The sequence below is a fragment of the Cajanus cajan genome, chromosome 11, assembly GCF_000230855.2.
Source record: "Cajanus cajan strain Asha chromosome 11, NIPB_CcT2T_4, whole genome shotgun sequence".
Lineage (NCBI taxonomy): Eukaryota > Viridiplantae > Streptophyta > Magnoliopsida > Fabales > Fabaceae > Cajanus > Cajanus cajan.
The window spans coordinates 38,730,055-38,750,156 of NC_138527.1; the positions used below are offsets into that span (position 1 = coordinate 38,730,055).

A 20,102-nucleotide genomic window follows, 5' to 3' on the forward strand; every position below is an offset into this window, starting at 1 on the left:
CACTTTTTTACAAGGGGAGAAAAGACCGATCAAGGAAAAGAGTACACCCGCTGTTTACACAAAGTCTTTTTACAATGTATACTAGCTATAATATGTTTTCAGATGAGAAGCGTTCCATGTTCTGGGAATGATCTTGCCCGAAAGTTCTTCCAATTTGTATGCCCCGTTTTCTAAACTGTGTCGGACCCGAAATGGGCCATCCCAATTAGCAGCCAACTTGCCTTCTTTTGAATTGCGTCTTGCCGTTCCTTGCACTCTCCATACCAAGTCGCCCTCCTTGAAACTTCTCTTAGTGAGATTAGAATTGAATCGCCTGATCATTCGCTGTTTGCAAGCTTCAGCTATTATCTGGGCCTTGTTGCGAACTTCGTCACTCATATCGACTTCGGCTCGGAGTGATGCATCATTAGTAGTCTCATCAAAATGTTGTCGCCGAAAGGATGGTTCCCCAACTTCGACCGGAATCATGGCGTCGGTGCCATATGTTAGCCGAAAAGGTGTCTCTTTAGTTGTGGACTGAGGCGTGCACCGATAAGCCCAAAGGACTTCTAACAACTCCTCAGCCCAAGCTCCCTTGGCAGCTCCCAGTCGCTTTTTTAATTCAGTGAAGATCACCTTGTTAGCTACTTCGGCTTGCCCGTTGGATTGCGGATGTTCTACGGACGTAAATCTGTGTTTTATGCCAAGATCTTGAATAAACCGATTGAGTTTTTGATCAGTGAATTGCAAACCGTTATCAGTTATGAGTGCATATGGAATACCGAAACGAGTAACAATGTTCTTCCATAAAAACTTTTGAACATTAGTAGTTGTGATCTTGGCAAGTGGTTCGGCCTCGACCCATTTTGTGAAGTAATCTACAGCAACTAGCAAAAATTTGCACTGACCCTTGGCGATCGGGAAAGGTCCAAGAATATCCATACCCAACATTGCAAACGGCCAGGGTGAACTAATACAATGAAGTTCTTCCTCTGAAGCATGAATGAGGTTACCATGTCGCTGACAAGATGTACAATGCTTAACAAACTTTGCACAATCGTCCCCGAGAGTAGGCCAATAGTATCCTGCCCTAAGCACCTTGGTGGCCAGGGTTCGTCCTCCCGAGTGAAAACCGCATATCCCCTCATGCATTTCTCTCAAAATGTATTCAGCTGCTCTGTATCAACACATTTCAACAAGGGGACCGAGAATCCCCTTCTGTATAGCTCTCCTCCAACCATGGTATATCTAGTAACCTGCTTTCGGAGCTTTCTAGCAGCCACTGGGTCAGACGGCACTTTACCATGTTCAAGATGATCTACCATATCAGTAATCCATGTTCGAGTGGATTTCTCTACTGCCAAACATTCAGTTGCCACACTTGGAGCTTCAAGGTCTAAGTGAAGCGTGGTTCGCAACTGTCCCGGTTTTCGGGTACTGCTTGCTAACCGAGCCAATTGATCCGCCCTTTCATTGTGCGCTCTTGGCGTATGCTTCACTTGAACTTCGTCAAATGTATCACGAATTCTCTGAAACAAATGATAATATTTCAACAAGTTTGCATCTTTTACTTGGAAATTATCATTCACCTGTTCGGCTACAACTTTTGAATCGGTCCAGCACTCCACTCGGCTAACCCCGATTTCTCGTGCCAGCCTTAACCCTGCCAACAACGCTTCGTATTCGGCTTGATTATTTGAAGCTTTGAACGCGAACCGTAATGATTGCTCAAGAATCAGTCCTGATGGTCCTTCTAAGATTATACCAGCTCCACTACCCTGGTTGTTTGAGGAACCATCCACATGCATTGTCCACACATCATTCACAAAGTAACCCTTTGGCTGCAACTCATTAACAAAATCCACCAAGTACTGGGATTTGATCGGCCCCCGTGGTTCAAAACCAACGTCGAACTCCGTTAACTCAATAGACCAGGCCATCATCCTTCCAGCTAATTCAGGTTTACGCAACACCTTAGCTATCGGGCAGTCAGTTCGAACAATGACACGATGACTCTGAAAATACTGCCTGAGGCGCCGAGCGGTGTGGATCAGTCCCAGTGCCACCTTTTCCAAAAGCTGGTATCTTGTCTCAGCCTCTTGTAATATGCGACTGATGAAGTAGATGGGTTGTTGTCTATCCCTTTCTTGAATTAGAACGGCACTGATTGCATCGTTTGATATGCATAGGTAAACCACAATTGGTAGCTCATGATCGGGTTTGGAGAGTATGGGAGGTGAGCCGAGACGCTCCTTTAAAGTCCGAAAAGCCTCTTCACATTCAATAGACCATTCAAATTTTTTCGTTTTTCTCAGCAATCTCACAATAGGTTTCGTTATTTCGGCCAAACATGGAAGGAATCGTGACAACGCTGTGAGTCGACCTGCCAATTGCTGAACTTGTTTGAGGCTCTGAGGGCTTACCATGTTGATGATTGCCATGCACTTATCAGGATTAGCTTCAATGCCCCTCGTCGACAGCATGAAACCGAGGAATTTTCCCCCTGCTACTCCAAACACGCACTTTTCCGGGTTAAGCCTCATGTCATACTTGCGCAACTGTTGGAATACCTCCGATAAGTCCACTATGTGTCGATCAAGGTCTCTGGATTTAACGACCATATCATCCACATACACCTCCATATTCCTACCTATTTGGTGTTGAAAAACTTTGTTCATCAATCTTTGATACGTTGCCCCCGCATTTTTCAACCCAAAAGGCATTACTTGATAACAATAATTGGCCGAGTCGGTTATGAAAGCCGTCTTCTCCTCATCTCGAGAATGCATGGGGATTTGGTTATATCCCGAATAAGCGTCAAGAAAAGTTAAAATTCCATGGCCGGAGGCACCATCGACTAACCGATCTATGTTCGGGAGTGGGTATGCATCTTTCGGACATGCTTTATTGAGGTTAGTATAATCAGTACACATTCTCCACTTTCCATTCGGTTTTTTCACCATCACTACATTGGCTAACCAAGTGGTATAATGAACCTCCCGAATGAACCTAGCATCAAGCAACTTGGCTATCTCCGTTTCAACTGCAAGCTTCCTTTCCGTCCCCATTTTTCTTTTACGTTGTGCGATTGCTCTTGCTTCAGTGCAAACTGACAACTTATGACACATAACCTTAGGGTCCACACCAGGCATGTCAGAAGGTGTCCACGCAAAAAGATCTTTATTTTTCAATATAACCTCGCACAGGGCAGAACGATCTTCTTCAGACATGTCGGCGCCGATGTATGTAACCTGAACAGGATGCATACCGATCTGAAATTGCACTTTTAATTCAACCGGTTCTACCCGCTCTTCATTGTTCATTCTTGGATCAAGATCCCAAACCGGCTCCTCCACTAGTGCTGAGGCATTAACAACATGAACCCTTTTTGACTTCGACCTTTTTTCTTCCAATGGCGCGAGTCGCAAACTAGCGTAGTAACACTCCCTAGCAGCCTTCTGATCGGCGTGAATTGTGATGATTTTCCCTTTATCAGATGGAAACTTCATCGCTAGGTGTGGTGTTGAAACGATAGCTCCTAACGCATTCAAGGATGGCCTGCCGAGGAGGATATTATACGAAGTGCTAGCATCAACCACAATATACTTCACTTGAATTTCTCTGCTTTCCTGCTCATCAAAACCAAAGCGCGTGAAGAGTTTAATATAACCCCTGGTACTTACTCTTTCTCCTGCAAAACCGACCAATGGATCATCATAAGGGAGCAATTCTTTTTCAGAAATACCCAACTGTTTAAATGTATTCCAATATAATATATCAGCCGAACTGCCTTGATCGATCAATGTTTTCTTGACAAGGCAATTATGAATTTCCACACTAATAACCATCGGGTCGTCTTGCTCGGGATCAATGCCTTTGAAATCAGCATCAGTGAAGGTTATTGCTGGTAACTTCCGAGAAGACTGTCTATGAACAGTGTTGACCGACCGAATTGCTCTAAGATGCCTCTTTTGAGCCGAAGAAGTTGAGCCTCCACCAGCAAACCCTCCTGCAATGGTATTAATCACCCTCCTATGCGATGGTGCCGAAGTATCTTTTCTTTCACGCGACCTGCTTCTTTCACGTGACCTGCTTCTTTCTCGTGAGGCTCTATCAGAACGGTCCTGCCTGCGCCGATCCTGATATCTAGGTTGATATGAGCGAGTTTGAGACGACCCTGACCGATCCACACAGTTATGCAATTTGCCTTGCTTAATCAAATCTTCTATTTTGTCTTTAAGGGCAGCACATTCGTCAATGGAATGTCCACGATTGCGATGATACCGACAAGATTTACTAGTATTCGCTCGTGGCGGAGTGGATGCTCTTTTCGGAATTGTCAACACTTCTGAAACGAGAGCTTGTTCAAGCACCGCAGCACGGCTGGTATTGAGTGGAGTGTATTGAGTGTACTTCGGACCCCGATTAGGCCGATCCCGAAGAGATATCTCCTTGCCTCGCCCCCTGTATGATTGTTCTGCCTGCTTTTCTATCTTGCTCGACGATTCAGCTCGGGCCTGATTACGATACTCTGCCAACTCTTCCATCTGCATGTATTTGTCAGCCCGTCTTCTTAGATCATTCATGTCCGAAGGTGGCTTTTTACAAATACTATTGACAAACGGCCCCGGTTTTAAGGCTGTTGTGAGATGATGCAGTGCGACGGCTGGGTTAAGGTCTCTAATCTCCAAAGTTGCTTTGTTGAACCGATCCATAAAGGTCCGAAGAGATTCCTTCTTGTCTTGGCGAAGGCCGACTAGAGATAGGGACGTCAGACTATGAGGGCGACTCGTTGCGAATTGAATGGTGAACTGAGATGACAAAGTGCTGAAGGAATCGATGGAATTGGGAGGGAGCCGAGTAAACCAACTCAATGCCCTTCCTTTAAGTGACGTGGGAAAAATCCGACATAAGGCAGCATCGTCAGTTGTGCTCAATGTCACCTGTGTCAAGAAAACATCAAGATGTTCGTCAGGATCAGTGGTACCATCATATTTATCAATAGACAAGGATTTCCAGTTATCCATCAACGGAAGTTGCATGATAGTAGGAGTGAAGGGGTGTCGGTGCGATCCAATAGTTGTCAAGTCTGCAGGACGGCCGACGGTGGGTAAGGCCGAGAGGGGTTTTCCAGGTGCCACTGCCGAGGCATGTGGAGCTGAGGTGTGGACTGCATGGGATTGATACGATCCCTGAGTTTGTGTGTTGGTGACATGAGTAGGTTTCCAGGAAGTGTCTTGACTTTTCAACACCTCGTTTTCGGCTCTTAAGGCCGAAAGCTCTCTTGCATCTCTCTCTCGCTGCTGTTTCATCAACTCCATTTCCTGTTTCAACAATCGAACCGTTTCGGAAAGATCTGTTTCATCAACAACCTCAACATGTTCCTCATTTTGATGGTCCTGAGTGTTTGTTCTCCTAGTTATCGCCATTACACTTAGTTAAACTTCCAATTGCCTTCGTTCGGCCCCACGGTGGGCGCCAAATGTACCTACAAAGGGGGTACACCAATGATCTTCTCGTAGTCTGAAGGCCGAACGAGTGCTCCAATCCGATGTGAATAGAGCGGTTGGTACCTGCAAAAGGCACTCCAACGCTCAAGTCAGGACAAGCACAGATATCTAGGATAATTAATGAACAGTGACGTTACCTTTTGACCTGAGCTATTTATACTGACATTTATGGGCCCTGGACCCCATGGGCCCTGCAACGTATTTACCGTATCAGGTAATACACCTTAATCATCTGATTAACCCCTAATCACGGGTTAAGAGCAATGAGTAATGATAGTTCGGTCCTGGTGGCCGATTGCCGTTCGGCCACCAAGTACTGCCATTCGGCGGCCGACCAGAGGTGGCCGAACGCCCCTACCCGTACAAATTATATGCGTAAAAATAAAAGAAATATAATAAAATATGAAGAACATATATTTTTTTTATTAATATATAAAAGCTTTAAACCAGTGTTAGAAAAGAAGTGAGGTGGTAACTGTATGGGTAGTAAATGGACGAAGGTGTTTATCTTTTATGACAATGAAGGTGTTTATCTTTGAAACAGGGAAGCTGTATGTGGGTGTGTCACGTAGCATTCATAGTTTGGAACATATTCCTTCGTTGGTCACTTTTTGGTTTTTTGCCCAACCACGTGCCGTCTTTGCACGCGCTGACTCATTAAACCACCAATAGAATGCATGCATATCCAACATAAAACTAAAAGCCCTTCTGTGGGCTCCACCGACACGTCACACCCATCTCAGTGAAAAAATGAAAATTCAAATGGATCCGGATCATACTTTACTTCTTCTTTTTTTTTTAAAAAAAAAAAGAAGATATTCCTACAACAATAACTATACTATATCTTTTCGATATTGTTGTAAATTGAGGATATTTTAAATTTTTATTTAAAATCTAAACTTTGATAATTCATTTTATTTATAAATGTGTCTCTCTTATCAGGACATTTATTTTCATTGGTGATCATCAATACATTAAATAACAAGAAAAATACTTTAAATATAAAAAAAATCATATACTATATTGCAAGATAAAATTTGTGTTGTTTCCCGTTTCATTTAACGTTCTATTTTAATACACTGTAAAACAAAGTTATATTTTAATAATGATTTTATTTGGGATGTACCATTGAATAATCAAAACTTTATTAGTGTATTTCCCTTTTTAAAATATACCACGAATAAATGTTTTTAAAATCATTATATGGTAACATAAAATTAAATCACCAATGTGACTCGAACATAGCGGTAATATTTTTGCATGTGAGATGTATCGGGTAAATATTTTTATTATGTAACTAAAATTTATAATAAATAAATATTTTTAAATATAAAATTTATATTTTAAATTTAAATAAATAAGCTATATTATATATGATATAATATTATTTTTAATTATTGATATTTTTAAACCAGACACTATGTAAGAGTTCGTCTTATAATTTAAGTATTACACTTTTTTTAATCATCTAATAGATAAATACTGGTAGTAAGTAGTAACAGAGACTCATTTATTTGATGAAAATAATGTTTTTTTATTTATTTACAATCTTTGATGAAAATAATGTTAATCTCACTAAATATGTGAATGTCATTTTCTATTTAGTGAGTTTGAGTTCGGTTTCAAAATTATTAGGACCCAAATAAGTTTCATTAAATAAAAATGTGTTGAAAAGACAGTACTAGAAAGTTTATCACCAACATTCTTCTTATTTGATGTGATATGAGACATAACATTAATAAACAATCCACTTTATTGAATAAACGAACATTAATAAACATACATTTCTAACAATCCACTTTTATACAATAAAATATTAAAATGAAAGTTATGTTTTTAGGAGTGAGGAAAATTATTGTTAGTCTTAATTGAATTTTTGGATCCCACACTTTTACTATATGCATCAAGTCTCCTAATTTTAATTGCACGCATTCAATATTCATAGTTTCTTATTTGTTAAATTTTTTCAATCATAAATTTCATATAATAATTGGTGAGAGTATGACGAAAGTGTGACATATATAACAGTATTAATTTGCATAAATGAACAAAGAATATATAAAAAAATTTAAGTGAAAATAAAATATATAAAATGTAGCAGATGCCATTTCTTAGTCTTCTTAATTTGTTTTATAGAAAATTTCCATGATTTATTTATACAAATAAATATTATGTCACATCTTATTAATTATATCCCCAATGACGTTATATATTGTACGAAATCCAGCATAAAAAAATTAACACAAAAATTAAATGCAAATAATTAAAATAAAGGAGAAAGTTAAAGTATGAAATTAAAAAAGAAATAATACCTTTTTCTTGAAACATGTAATCTTGTTATTGTTCAATTTTTTTATACTTCTAAAAAAACCTTATATTATTAGTTAAATACATTAAGTTGAATTATTCTTTTCTTCTCATGTTTAACATATATTGTAGGGCCGTAAAATGGATGATTTGGACAAAATTGAGTTTGATTAAAGTAGACCGATAAATCAACTAGGGTTAATTTTAATTAAATAAAAATTAGCAATAAGCATATTAATTAAAATATATGGAAATATAATTAAAGTTAATAAAAAGTTAAATTATTCACTGTCCTCTCCTCGATCCGTAGCACAACGAGAGTGTGAACGCTGCTGGATTCTTGACTCGTACGTCTATGTTCCCCTCTTCTTTTCGTTTAGATTGGCCAGTAAAATATAATAAATTGGTAATAAAATGTTCCTCAACAAAATAATAATTAAAAAGAAATATAATGAAGACAAAAAGCCTTGGGAAACAAGATATTCCATACTAGTGTACAATAATTATTATAAAAAAAATACAAAGATCCATATTCCTACCAAAATGATATTATAATTTATTTAAGTTAATTATACATAAATGCACAACAAGATACACACTAGTGTAAGTATTTATTAATTATTAATTTGTAACTAAGACATATGGCACAAAAATGCGATAAGACGAGAGCATAATAGCCGCATAACGAACGCTGAAACTCCACGTAAAATTACTATTGACAGAGAAGGTCCACATGAAAAAATAAATAAAAAGATGAAACTGATTAACCTTTGTACTGAAAAGGGTTGTGGAATTAAAATGTCAAACAAGGGAAAATGGCAAGTAAAGGTGAGTAATAGTATCTCAACAGAAATATGAAACAAACAATAATACCATGAAAAAAGTGTCACGAAATCAAGGATCAATTATTTCAATCAAACTTGCTTAATTTTCTACCTAACACGGTTTAGCAATTATTTTGCCTTGCATAATTTTTTAATATAAAATATAAACAATATTTTTAAAAAATTGTATGTTGAGAAAGAAATCAAGCAAATCAGTGAGAAATGTGAAACGGAAGGAAAAATTAGTGGCAAATTAAAGATATTTAAATGAGTAAGAAAAAAAAATTCATGCAAATTAAAAAACAACATTCAAATGTGTGAATAAAAACTTACAAATGAATGAAAAATGAGTGAAATACCATGCAAATGAGTGAAGATATGGTGGGGAGAAAATTCAAATCGATAATAATGATGTTGTTAAATGGTTTCAACCAAGAGGAATATATTTTTTACTAACAAATGATGAACTCAAATAAAAAGGAGTATAAGAGGTTGAATAATAGTCATTTGTAGAGACTTTACTGCTCAAGTTAATATTTGAAAAAAATATGTCAAAATTGAGAATTTAATTCACACTTGGTAGGCAAAATTGTCTTATATAAAAGTTATTTTGGTTAAAAAAATCATTAATAATAATCATATTTTATAGATCGCAAGATAAAATAATTGTAGTCAATCTATGATAGAAACAAAATCAGTCGTCTAACATTAAGAGGTTGGCATAGTGATGTGAAACTATATGCATATTGATCACAATTTTATGTTATTCAATTTTTCAAAATTTAATAGATTTGTTATTTAGTAAGAGGAGATCACATAGGTCACACAATCACCATTTGTGATCACTTAATCTCAAGTGACAAATGAGTAAAGTTGTGACATAAATTGCTCCAGCGTACAAGTAAAGAAACATAGAAATATATGAAAATCATATTTTAAAAGCTCATAAATATGATAAATTTAATGTGTTGATATTATAAAAAAGTTATATCAAAATCTAACCGTTAAATAATACTAAAAAAGGTAAGCTTTCCTTCCTTGGCACGAACTAGCTAATTGACATGATTCAATGGAACACGAGAAAACAATTTTACAAGATACGAATTCCCCACACTTTTTACTGCTCAACTTTACCCAAAATATTGTGTTAGTCAAAAGTGAGCCGATTCCTGAAGTTTGGATGCCTGTTAATGTTTACCATGGTCGATTCATTTTGACAATTCATATTCATATTATGCGGTTCTACGAAGGGAGACTCTGTTCACAAAAATGTAGCATTTCTAACAGCCAATATTAGTAGTTAGGTTGGAACATAGCAGTGGCAAAACTTTCCGCTCTCCCTTACAAAGTACTTCATGATGGACCTTTCTCAAAGCTTTTTCTTCGATATAAATAAAGAATTAAAGATGGGTGGTGCTATGTCTTGGGGTCCATTTACCACTTTTGTGGGCCCAACTTAAAGAAACACACGACTTTAACGCCCACTATTTGACTCTTTTGTCGTTTTACAGTTCAAGCTTGAAACATCTTTTGACATGTAAATGATACCATGTTTACAGACGTCAAAATAAATCTACCAAAGTGCACTGAATAATATTAAGTGTTTTATTTAACTATATTAAAAAAATATTCTAAGTGGAATTAGGATTTTATTTTAATTATCATTTTCAAAGTTTAATATTGACTTTTGTTAAATAGATTATTGAATCAAAATTTTATTTTAATTAAAAATAATGCTAAAATACTTAATCTAGTTCACCTAAATTTTGTCACAAAAGAAATTCCAATTCGGTTTGTACAAGTCTTGTCTTCAATTTCGTGCATTTGTGTTGATTTTGAAAGGTGAGTGGACGTAACTAATTTTTGGAGTCTTCTCTCAACGACATATTACAGTTTAGTTCCAAAAGATAGATAATTTTCATCCACAAAACATCTCGTGTATGTACAGCAATTCATGACAAAAAGCTTTCACAGCTACATGGCTAAACATATCTTTCACCTGAGCATTAGGTCATTAGACCTTTCAAGTTCACCAAGAAAAGCAAAGAAAAAGGAGAAAGACAAGGTAGCGTGGCTTCGCCTTGAAGCCTCACGTACAGAGTCACAGTGATAATTGAAAAGAGTTATTAATTATAATTTTGCTTTTTATGACTTAAAATTGTGTGTAATTTGTTATTTTTAAATTAAATTAAATAAATTTGGTTGTTTCATTATTTTTTATTTAAAAACCTTAAACATTTTTTTTTACCAAAAGTTTTGAATTTCCCGATAGATTTAATGTATGAAATAAAAGTATATATAATTGAAACTAAAAAAGTTAAGGTTACTATGATTGATTAAGTACGTAGGGTTAAGCATGGTGAGGTCACATAACTCATAGTGATAGTGCAAATGTATGACAGTAGCATAGCTATCTATATATTTGAAGTCGAAGGCATTCCCATATACATGACATGAGCATAAATAAGTAAGCCCACCCCTTTACGTGCACACACAAAGATAAAAAGGGCCACAATCATAACCACCAAAAGCCCCCTTCTCCTTCTCCTTCTCCTTGGCAACCTCTACTTTCAACAAATTTGTATCATTCAGAAACCACAAGGCCACAACACAGCAACTTCCTTAATCCTTACCGAGCGATGAGAGTTCCCGTTCCCTCATCCCCACAGGCCAACCCAAAACCCAGTAACGCAACCCGTACCATTGCCCTTCCCAACAACACGGGCCTCGGCTACGAGCCCACTTCCGTCCTCGACCTGTGCCGGAGCCCAAGCCCGGCCACCGTCCCCGACAAACCCACCGATCACTCCGTTGTCGAGCTGGACGACCATGCGTTGCACAACTTGGATTGGGACTCCATCATGAAGGACCTGGGCTTACACGACGACTCGGGTGCCCCCGTTTTGAAGACAAATGAAAACAACAACACGTGCGAAGATTTCACACCCTTCGACCACGCGCTTGAATTCACCACTCTCTCCGACATGTACTCTAACTCGACCCAAAACCAAAACCTCGCTTACAATAACTACCCTGCAAACGCCACACTCGATCACTTAATTCACGACTTCAATCACAACGGTTTTGATTTCATCGAAGACCTCATCCGCGCCGCTGATTGCTTCGACACCAAGCAATTACACGTGGCGCAAGTGATATTGGAGCGGCTCAATCAACGGCTACGATCCCCCGCGGGAAAACCGCTTCAGCGCGCAGCGTTTTACTTCAAAGAAGCTCTGGAGTCTCTCCTCTCCGGTTCGAACCGGACACCGAGGCTTTCTTCGTTGGTGGAAATCGTGCACAGTATCAGAACCTTCAAGGCCTTCTCCGGAATCTCACCGATCCCCATGTTCTCCATCTTCACCACTAACCAAATCGTTCTCGATCACGCTGCCTCCTGCTTCATGCACGTCATCGACTTCGACATCGGCCTCGGGATCCAGTACGCTTCTCTCATGAAGGAGATTGCGGAGAAGGCCGCGGAATCGCCGGTTCTGAGAATCACCGCCGTCGTTCCCGAAGAGTTCGCCGTCGAGAGCACGCTCGTCCGCGACAACCTCGCGCAGTTCGCTCTCGAGCTCAGGATCCGCGTCCACGTCGAATTCGTGCCGCTTCGGACCTTCGAGACAATCTCCTTCAAGGCGGTGAAGCTCGTCGACGGCGAGAAGACCGCTGTGCTCTTGTCGCCGGCGATTTTCCGCCACCTCGGCAACACCGCCGCGTTCCTGGCGGACGTGCGGAGGATCTCGCCTGGCGTGGTGGTTTTCGTGGACGGCGAGGGCTGGGCGGAGTCGGCGACTGCGGCGGTGGCGTCGTTCCGGCGCGGCGTTGTGAGCAGCCTGGAGTACTACTCGATGATGTTGGAGTCGCTGGACGCTTCGACGGTGGTGGGAGGAGGGGAGTGGGTGAGGAGAATAGAGATGCTGCAGGTGCGGCCGAGGATTTTGGCGGCGGTGGAGAGCGCGTGGCGGCGGATGCCTCCGTGGAGGGAGGCGTTTTACGGTGCCGGAATGAGGCCGGTGCAGTTAAGCCAGTTCGCGGATTTTCAAGCGGAGTGCTTGTTGGCGAAGTCGCAAATCAGAGGCTTCCACGTGGCGAAACGTCAGAACGAACTGGTTTTGTTCTGGCACGATCGCGCCATGGTTGCCACGTCAGCGTGGCGCTGTTAGTACACGGGAAACTGTTATTGGGAGAGGGGATTGATTATGTAATAATTAAACTAGTAATGATGGTATTATTATTATTAGGTTCCAATTTCGAAGTTGGCATAGTGAGTACTATGATGATGGAAAATGTAGGTATCTCTGGCAAAAGTTAAAAGTGGGGTGGGGGTGGTAGATAAGATAAACTTGTATGTATCATGGACCATTTTGTTATCATGTAAAGTAGGAGGGGTGGGGGTTGTTATCCTCGTGAACTTTACTGGTTTTCAAATGAAAGGGTTGGCAGATTAAATGCTTCTTTGACTTTCTATCTTTCAATCCTTATGGTATGGTGTATTTTGATGCGAAAATTAGATAAATCAAAGGTTTGTATGACGAGCATATTCGATTACGATCGTCCACCTTTAATTTCTGATATTAATTTCTCCTTTGTTATCAGTGGTACGAAATATATTCTTGTTCCGGCATAGAATTTCCGATAATCCTATTTAGATTACAAAAAGAGATTTATTAAAAATTTAATGTTTTCATTTAGTATTAATATTATATATCATTATGACATGAATTATCTTTTGTTTTTATAATAATTTTGTTGTATATATTGATTTACAAATTAAAGAATATTAGCTTCTTAGATTGGTAGATAGGAGATTAATAATGAATTACTCAGTATTAGAAAATTCGATTTAAATTGATTAGTCATTAATAATGTTTCAATTCTCAATATCAAATTCTCATTGCCATCATGTTGTGAATAATCAGTTGAAGAATATGAATATCAATAACTATCATAAATATAATTATTTGGTAGAGATTAGTATTATGCTGGTCAATAAAGATTTGAGTAAATTATCTTATATTTACCTATTCTCATTTTTAACCTTTACATCGTACAATATTCTTGAATATTAAAACTTTCATTCAATAGATGAAAAAAAAAACTTTGATTCAGTGTGGTTTAGTAATTCGTTTTGTTATTATATGTGTGATTCTGTTTGTGAATAAGAAACAAATATAGTTTAATTTGGTTTAGATGAACTTGAATGTCAATTTGTTGCAATTTATAGTTTTCTCATTGTTAAAGCTTGAATGAAAGTAATATTGTGGTATGTTTTAATCCTTGTTAAATATAGTACTCTCCAGAATCCCATAGAAGCACTCCCTAATGTTTTCTTGATAGTTTTGTTCTTGATTTTGAGTTATGACATTAATTATTTTGTTCAGTGAAATTATAACAATTGTGGCTCCCTTTAAGCTAAAGTTGTATGCAATTAAGGTGTTTGTGAAAAGTTATTCCTTGGGTTTGTCAATAGAAACATTATCATTGGTCAAAGTAGTGTTATCAGTCATTGTGTTGTTTGTAGAAATGGGTCTTTTGTTGAAATGAGGAGGAATGTCATGCTTCTGGTAACATTTGTCAATAAAACGACCAATTCTACCATAAAAAGTACATTTGGGAGGTTTATTAAAATTGTAAAAATTCATCTATTCCTACCATACGACTTCTTAGCATTAACAATATTGATGGAGATTGAGAGATCTCCAGTAATATCAGATGCTAGACCATTTTGAGATTCAAATTGAACAATTGTTGAAAAGATATGATTAAGATAAGGTAGTGGTTTCATCATCATAATTTGAGAGTAAACAAGACTAAAACCCTCATTGAGACTATTCACAAATCTCATGATTTGATATTCTTTATGAAATTTCTTGACGTTGGGCAATGCATCGCAACGACATTGAAGAATTAGATAATAATTATCCAATTCTTCCCAAAAGATCTTAAGTTGAGTAAAGAAATCAATAATAAAAAAATAAACCTTGCTTCGAATTATATAGTTCTTATTGAAGATCAGGGATGCAAATGGAATTTCCTCATGCAAATCTTTTACGTAATTCTTGCCACACCTTAAAGGTACATTAAACTCAATAATGATAATTTTTTTTGATTAAAAAGAGGAGTAAACCAAATCATTGGTAGAACTTTATGTAGGATGAATGTAATACATGTTTTGTGATGGATCCATCGGAGGATTCAAAATCACCACATGAGAATTGCACAACATGATGTATTAATGGCAGAAGAAAAAGGATAAATATTTATACCATTTGATAACTACGTAATAATATAAAACAAGGGATAATAAAGAAACTTATTATCTCATGTTATTAAGTTTCATGGCAAAAGATATTATAAAGGATATTTATATAAGTTAGGAGACTAATATAATCCTAACTGACTCATGGTTCAGTAGCAAACTAATACACGTGTGAGAAAAGCATTAATTCCTATGTTCAATGTGATTATAGCAATTGTGGCTCCCTTTGTCCATGTGTTGGTAAACTTAAATTATATGTAATTGAGGTATTTGTGAAAAATTATTTGTAATATATATATATATATATATATATATATATATAATACAATGTAAAAAGTAAATTAGTCAATTAAAAGTAAGAACAATATTTAAAAAAGTCATTGTTCATGATATATTAAAAAATTATAAAAATAAATTATATATAGTGATTTTATTGGTAAAAATAATTTAGTTATATTAATTTGAAATTAGTATTTATTATTTTAATTACTTTAATTAATATATTTTTTGTTTATTTTTTGTTTATTTTTTTAGTTATATCAACATTAAACCAGTTAGACTTGATGATAACAATTAAAAAATATTAGCAATATCTCAAGATCTAAGAATGACAAATTTTTTACAAAAACTAAAATAAAAAATAGTCATATTTGTAACAGTTTAACATTGTCATATTACACTAGTGAAAAAGAGATATTTTATGTCTTTATTATAAAAAATAAGAAAAAAATCTAGTTTTTTATTTTTTATTTTAAATAAAATAATTAAATATATTAGTTAAGAGGATTAAAAGGTCCAGGAGAACATGAACACTGAATAAAATATTTCATATATATATATATATATATTAATATATAGTGTCTCTGTATATATTATTTTTAAAAAAATAGACAATGCCTCCGTATATTGTTTTTTTTTAAATTGACGGTGCCTCTCTTTATATTTTTTTAAAATATAAATAAAATTAAATAAACGGTTAATAATTTGAAAATTTGAAAAGTTTTTTTTAAATAATTGTAATTATAAGAATAGTTTTTAAAAAATACTGGAGAGACATAATAATTTAAAATATAGTTATAAAATTTTCCACAAAATATATACATCAAATGTGAAATTTTTTTTATTTGATATTATAGATATAAATATAGAGTATTATAATGTTATAGACATATATTATAGAAATCTAAATTAATTCTGTCTCTCAGAGAAAACCTACGTGTGATGTTTGGGTGTGAGCCCGTTATTTTATTGGGCCGGACCTGTTTTAGTTTATCGGAGCCTTTTTTTTCCCTCTCTTCATATTTTTTCGGTGTTTGACGGTTAGCATAAAGCCAAAAACATATAAGCTTCGTCCAAATTTACATAGCATGTCGGAAGCGAAGGGAATGGTGCCTTGGGAATTAGAATGGCTCTCCTCGGATCAAACATAACAAGCGAAGTTCGCATCCATCTTCTTTTTCTCTTATTCATCTTTCGTCATTTTGTTTCAATGTTTTGGTTCATCTAGGGTTTTAATTCTTTTATTTTTGTCATTTATGCATAGATTGATGTGCGAACTATTTGGTGCAGGTTGGACTCCGTTTGCTCCTTTGTCCTCTTGGATCCAACGTTGTAATTCGAACAGCATGGTAAAGTATTTCTGTTTTACTATTTCCGGTTATGATTTTGAGGTAGTTTGTGGTTAAAATTGTTGTTTAACTGTTGACCTTTCTGATTTTGCAGCTGCACTGTGGGAGTTGCTTTGCCTGTGTACTCTACGTTCAAGGCAATAGAAAGTAAAGATCAAAATGCTCAAAATAAGTGTCTTCTATACTGGGCAGGTACCAATTTGCCTAACTTGTTCTTTTTTGTTCTCTTTTCACTAATCCTTATATTAGAGACTCTGAAATAGATGAAAAAATGGAAATTATGTTAAGTGACTGCATGATTTTGATTCATGTTGTGGCTATCCGACACTGCTAATGAGTGGGAAGGTTTACTGTTACTGTTTTTTTGTTTTGTTTAAAAAATTACAATAATAAAAAAACAGCATGAAAGATTCTTACTAGTTTCCACACCTAATCAACCTTCTGATATAATATTATAGTTTTATCTTGCATATTTTGCTGCATGATGGCAATAAAGCTAGTTCAGAAACATTTCATTATAATCTTGCTTAGCAGGATTACAAGATGTATGTAAGCTGGCCAATTTATGATTTACACATTATGTTGACACTTTTGTTTTAGATTGACTTGACAGAATCAAATTACTAATCTTTTAATATCATTTTTTTGGTTGAGTTTATGCTTTGTTAGTTCTTGTAAGCCAGTTATGTTGCTGTCAGAAAACATTTGTTCTTGCGAATCTTTAAGTTATTGTGGGAAGAATGCAGGAACCACATATGGGCCCCCAACCTAACATACTAATTACTTTTATCAGATGATGAAAATTAGATCATAAATTGAACGAGCAGTGATTCCTACCCTTAAGAATTACTGTTTCCTACATTTAACACACCACATTCTTATCTGATAGCTGAAAACAAGTTCCTGGTGTTCTAAGAAGTTTCAACGTTAAGGGGGTCTTGGATTGTTGGATCATAGCATGAATCATAAGTTTAAACTAAAACGCAAAATTATATTTAAAAACACACACACACCCCTATGCATAAAAAGAATAGTAGATAAAAAAACCTTATAGCACACAGCAACAACACTACCAGAAAAGAAAAAGAGACACAAGCATGCTGCACAGAGAAGCACGAGAGAAGAGAGTGAGGCAGCAACAGAAAACAGGGAGGGAACCAGTGGCAGAGATAGTTGAGTATGACTTAGGCCATAGGCATAGCAATTAGGAATATGCATATATCTTTTTTACACTGGGTTGTGTGACCTGACCTACCCAATTTGCACCCATGGTGTGTTTTTGCACACCACTCAAATGATGCAATGCCTTAGATGATGATCTGAACCACTCCACCTGCATCAGTAATCCAGCTTGACATGACTTGTGAGGGAGGAAACAACTTATTGAATTGTGGATCAAATGATCCGCACAAATTTGACAGCACTGTTTTTGACATGCTTCCCCCCACATATTTTCAATCTCTTTGCATTACCATGTATAAACATAAATCATATTATTGTATTATTTTAATTATGATTTTTTTTCTGCATTTTTATTTTTATTTTTGCAGCCTATGGTTCGTTCAGCCTCGTTGAAGTATTCACTGACAAGTTTATTTCTTGGTATAGTCATCACATCCTAAGCCATTTTAGTTAGTTGTATAGGGCCTGTAGGGCCCTTTGATTTCGAAGTTCTACCTTTTTTTTCTTTTTCTCTATATGATAAAGTTTACTACCTTCTAGTTAACAAGATTCCATCTCCCTTTTTTTTTTATGGCTGTTAGTATTTTTTTTTTATCTGGGTTATTAGTTATTGCAGACTCGATGAACTAAATCCCTTGTAATGTTAATTATTTTTGCAGGTGTCCTATGTACTATCACCTGAAGTTTGCATTTCTTGTTTGGCTTCAACTTCCACCTACCAGTGTGAGTTCTATAGAGACTAAGAATTAGGTGGATTCTATAATGATGTTTTTGACCTGTCTGGAACATTTTTTGTTTAACGTTCCTATCTTATGTCCCTTCCTTGTGCCATTTCCTTTCTTAGTTCTTACCCTCTTTTTCTTCATTTTCTTTTTCTTTTACCATGTTTTGGTCATCATATCTTTGTAGTTCAAACAAATCTTCAGTTTTGACAAGCATAATGTCTTCTTTGCGGCAGTTGAAATTTTCACCATTTTCTTCTGCTGAAAAATGAGAGATTATGATTTGGACAATATGCTATATGGACAACTATTTGGGAAAGAAAGAGACAGTCAATGTGCAAAATTAATGAATTGCATGTAAAGTTGGGCAGAAAATTTTTGACATGAAAATACAAAAAATCTTGGTGTAAATCTAATTCTGTAAACTATAATAGGATGCGTGAATTTTGGTACATGTATAAAGTTCAAAAAGATTTGTTCTAATACCCTTAATTATTAATAACTGATAAGTTCTGCATTTAGATGAAGATCTGATAGCATTTTTAAACTGCAAAATATCCGTGTGCTCTTGCAATATCCTTTTAGTTGTGAGTTGATTCTTGGATTTAAGTATTTTGTCTCGTAATTCTCTGGGGAATTTCCCCCTTTTAAGTTACTAGCATTTTTTTTATCCACCTTTCTGTTTTGCATTTGCTTCTTGTTACTTATATCACTATATTGCTTTCTTTTTAATACATGTAACATTTTATGGTTGACATTTTATCCCTTTAATGCCTTAACTCTATTCTTTTATATTGCTGATAAACTACATTGGTTTGAACAGGGAGCAAAACAATTATATTCAAACCACTTGCGCCCCTTCTTGTTGAAGCATCAAGCTCGAGTTGATCGAGTCTTAGGTCTTGCATATTGTGAAGTAGTATGTCCGATACATTGCTTTTTAACTTTATTAACAAAAAGAACCTGTGATCCCATCAAAGATGGAGAAATCCAGCAATAACCTTATAGCTTGTTTACATTCTGAATATCAAATAAGAGCTGGTAGAAGGGAACTTTCTCTGAGTTCTCTTTCAAATATAGAGATCATTTTTTAACATTTTGTGAACAACTGTATTTAACAGTGGAATTTGACTTGTTACACATGCAGATCAAACTGGTCAGTTCATACCAAGCGGAGATCAAGTTTGTCAAGAGCATGGTAGTAAAGATAGCTGGATCAGGCGAGACATTATGTTTCTCTATTTTGCAGTGGCTATTTCTCATAACTATGTATGTTACTAAACTGCAATTTTTTATTATTCTTTTTGTGGCTTAGCGGATCAAACGTTGAGAGGCCCTGCTGAATCAGATAGATCGCAGCAACACAGTTCATCGGAAGACCCTGCGGTGCTCTCTGACGCTGAACCTGACCAAAACCCCAATCATGGATGAGTGCTGCCCCAAGAGTCCCCTTATACTGCGAGGAATAAGAAAGACTTCTCTTATTTTTCTCTAATGTTATCTTTTTATCAGCGTTTTCAAGGGTAACGATATTAGGGACCTTGCATTTTTCTAATTTTTAAGTTTAGGATGACAATTGTTATTCAGTGTCTTAAAGTAATAATGAAAGAATTAAAAGTGATATTTTTAATAGGTTAGCATCACATTTAATGTGATTAATGCAGTTTTTACTGTGATTTTATTAA

General features: G+C 36.2%; 3 protein-coding genes across 3 annotated transcripts; 2 read left to right on the plus strand and 1 right to left on the minus strand.

Moving 5' to 3' along the window:
- Positions 1–1,136: 1,136 nt before the first annotated feature.
- LOC145953536 (uncharacterized) lies at positions 1,137–5,408 on the minus strand. The gene has a single exon (XM_083067512.1). It carries the CDS (start codon positions 5,406–5,408, stop codon positions 1,137–1,139), a length of 4,272 nt encoding a protein of 1,423 aa, XP_082923638.1.
- A 5,636-nt stretch (positions 5,409–11,044) lies between these two features.
- On the plus strand, positions 11,045–13,174 carry HAM4 (GRAS family transcription factor). Its single transcript, XM_020361613.3, has one exon. The coding sequence runs from the start codon at positions 11,260–11,262 to the stop codon at positions 12,787–12,789; it is 1,530 nt and encodes a 509-aa protein (XP_020217202.2). The 5' UTR covers positions 11,045–11,259; the 3' UTR covers positions 12,790–13,174.
- Positions 13,175–16,169: 2,995 nt separating this feature from the next.
- On the plus strand, positions 16,170–20,047 carry HVA22K (HVA22-like protein K). Its single transcript, XM_020361826.3, has 8 exons — positions 16,170–16,323; positions 16,455–16,513; positions 16,608–16,705; positions 18,064–18,115; positions 18,355–18,418; positions 19,241–19,336; positions 19,565–19,637; positions 19,733–20,047. Exons 1-8 carry the CDS (start codon positions 16,291–16,293, stop codon positions 19,846–19,848), a joined length of 591 nt encoding a protein of 196 aa, XP_020217415.1. The 5' UTR covers positions 16,170–16,290; the 3' UTR covers positions 19,849–20,047.
- The last annotated feature ends 55 nt before the right edge of the window (positions 20,048–20,102 follow it).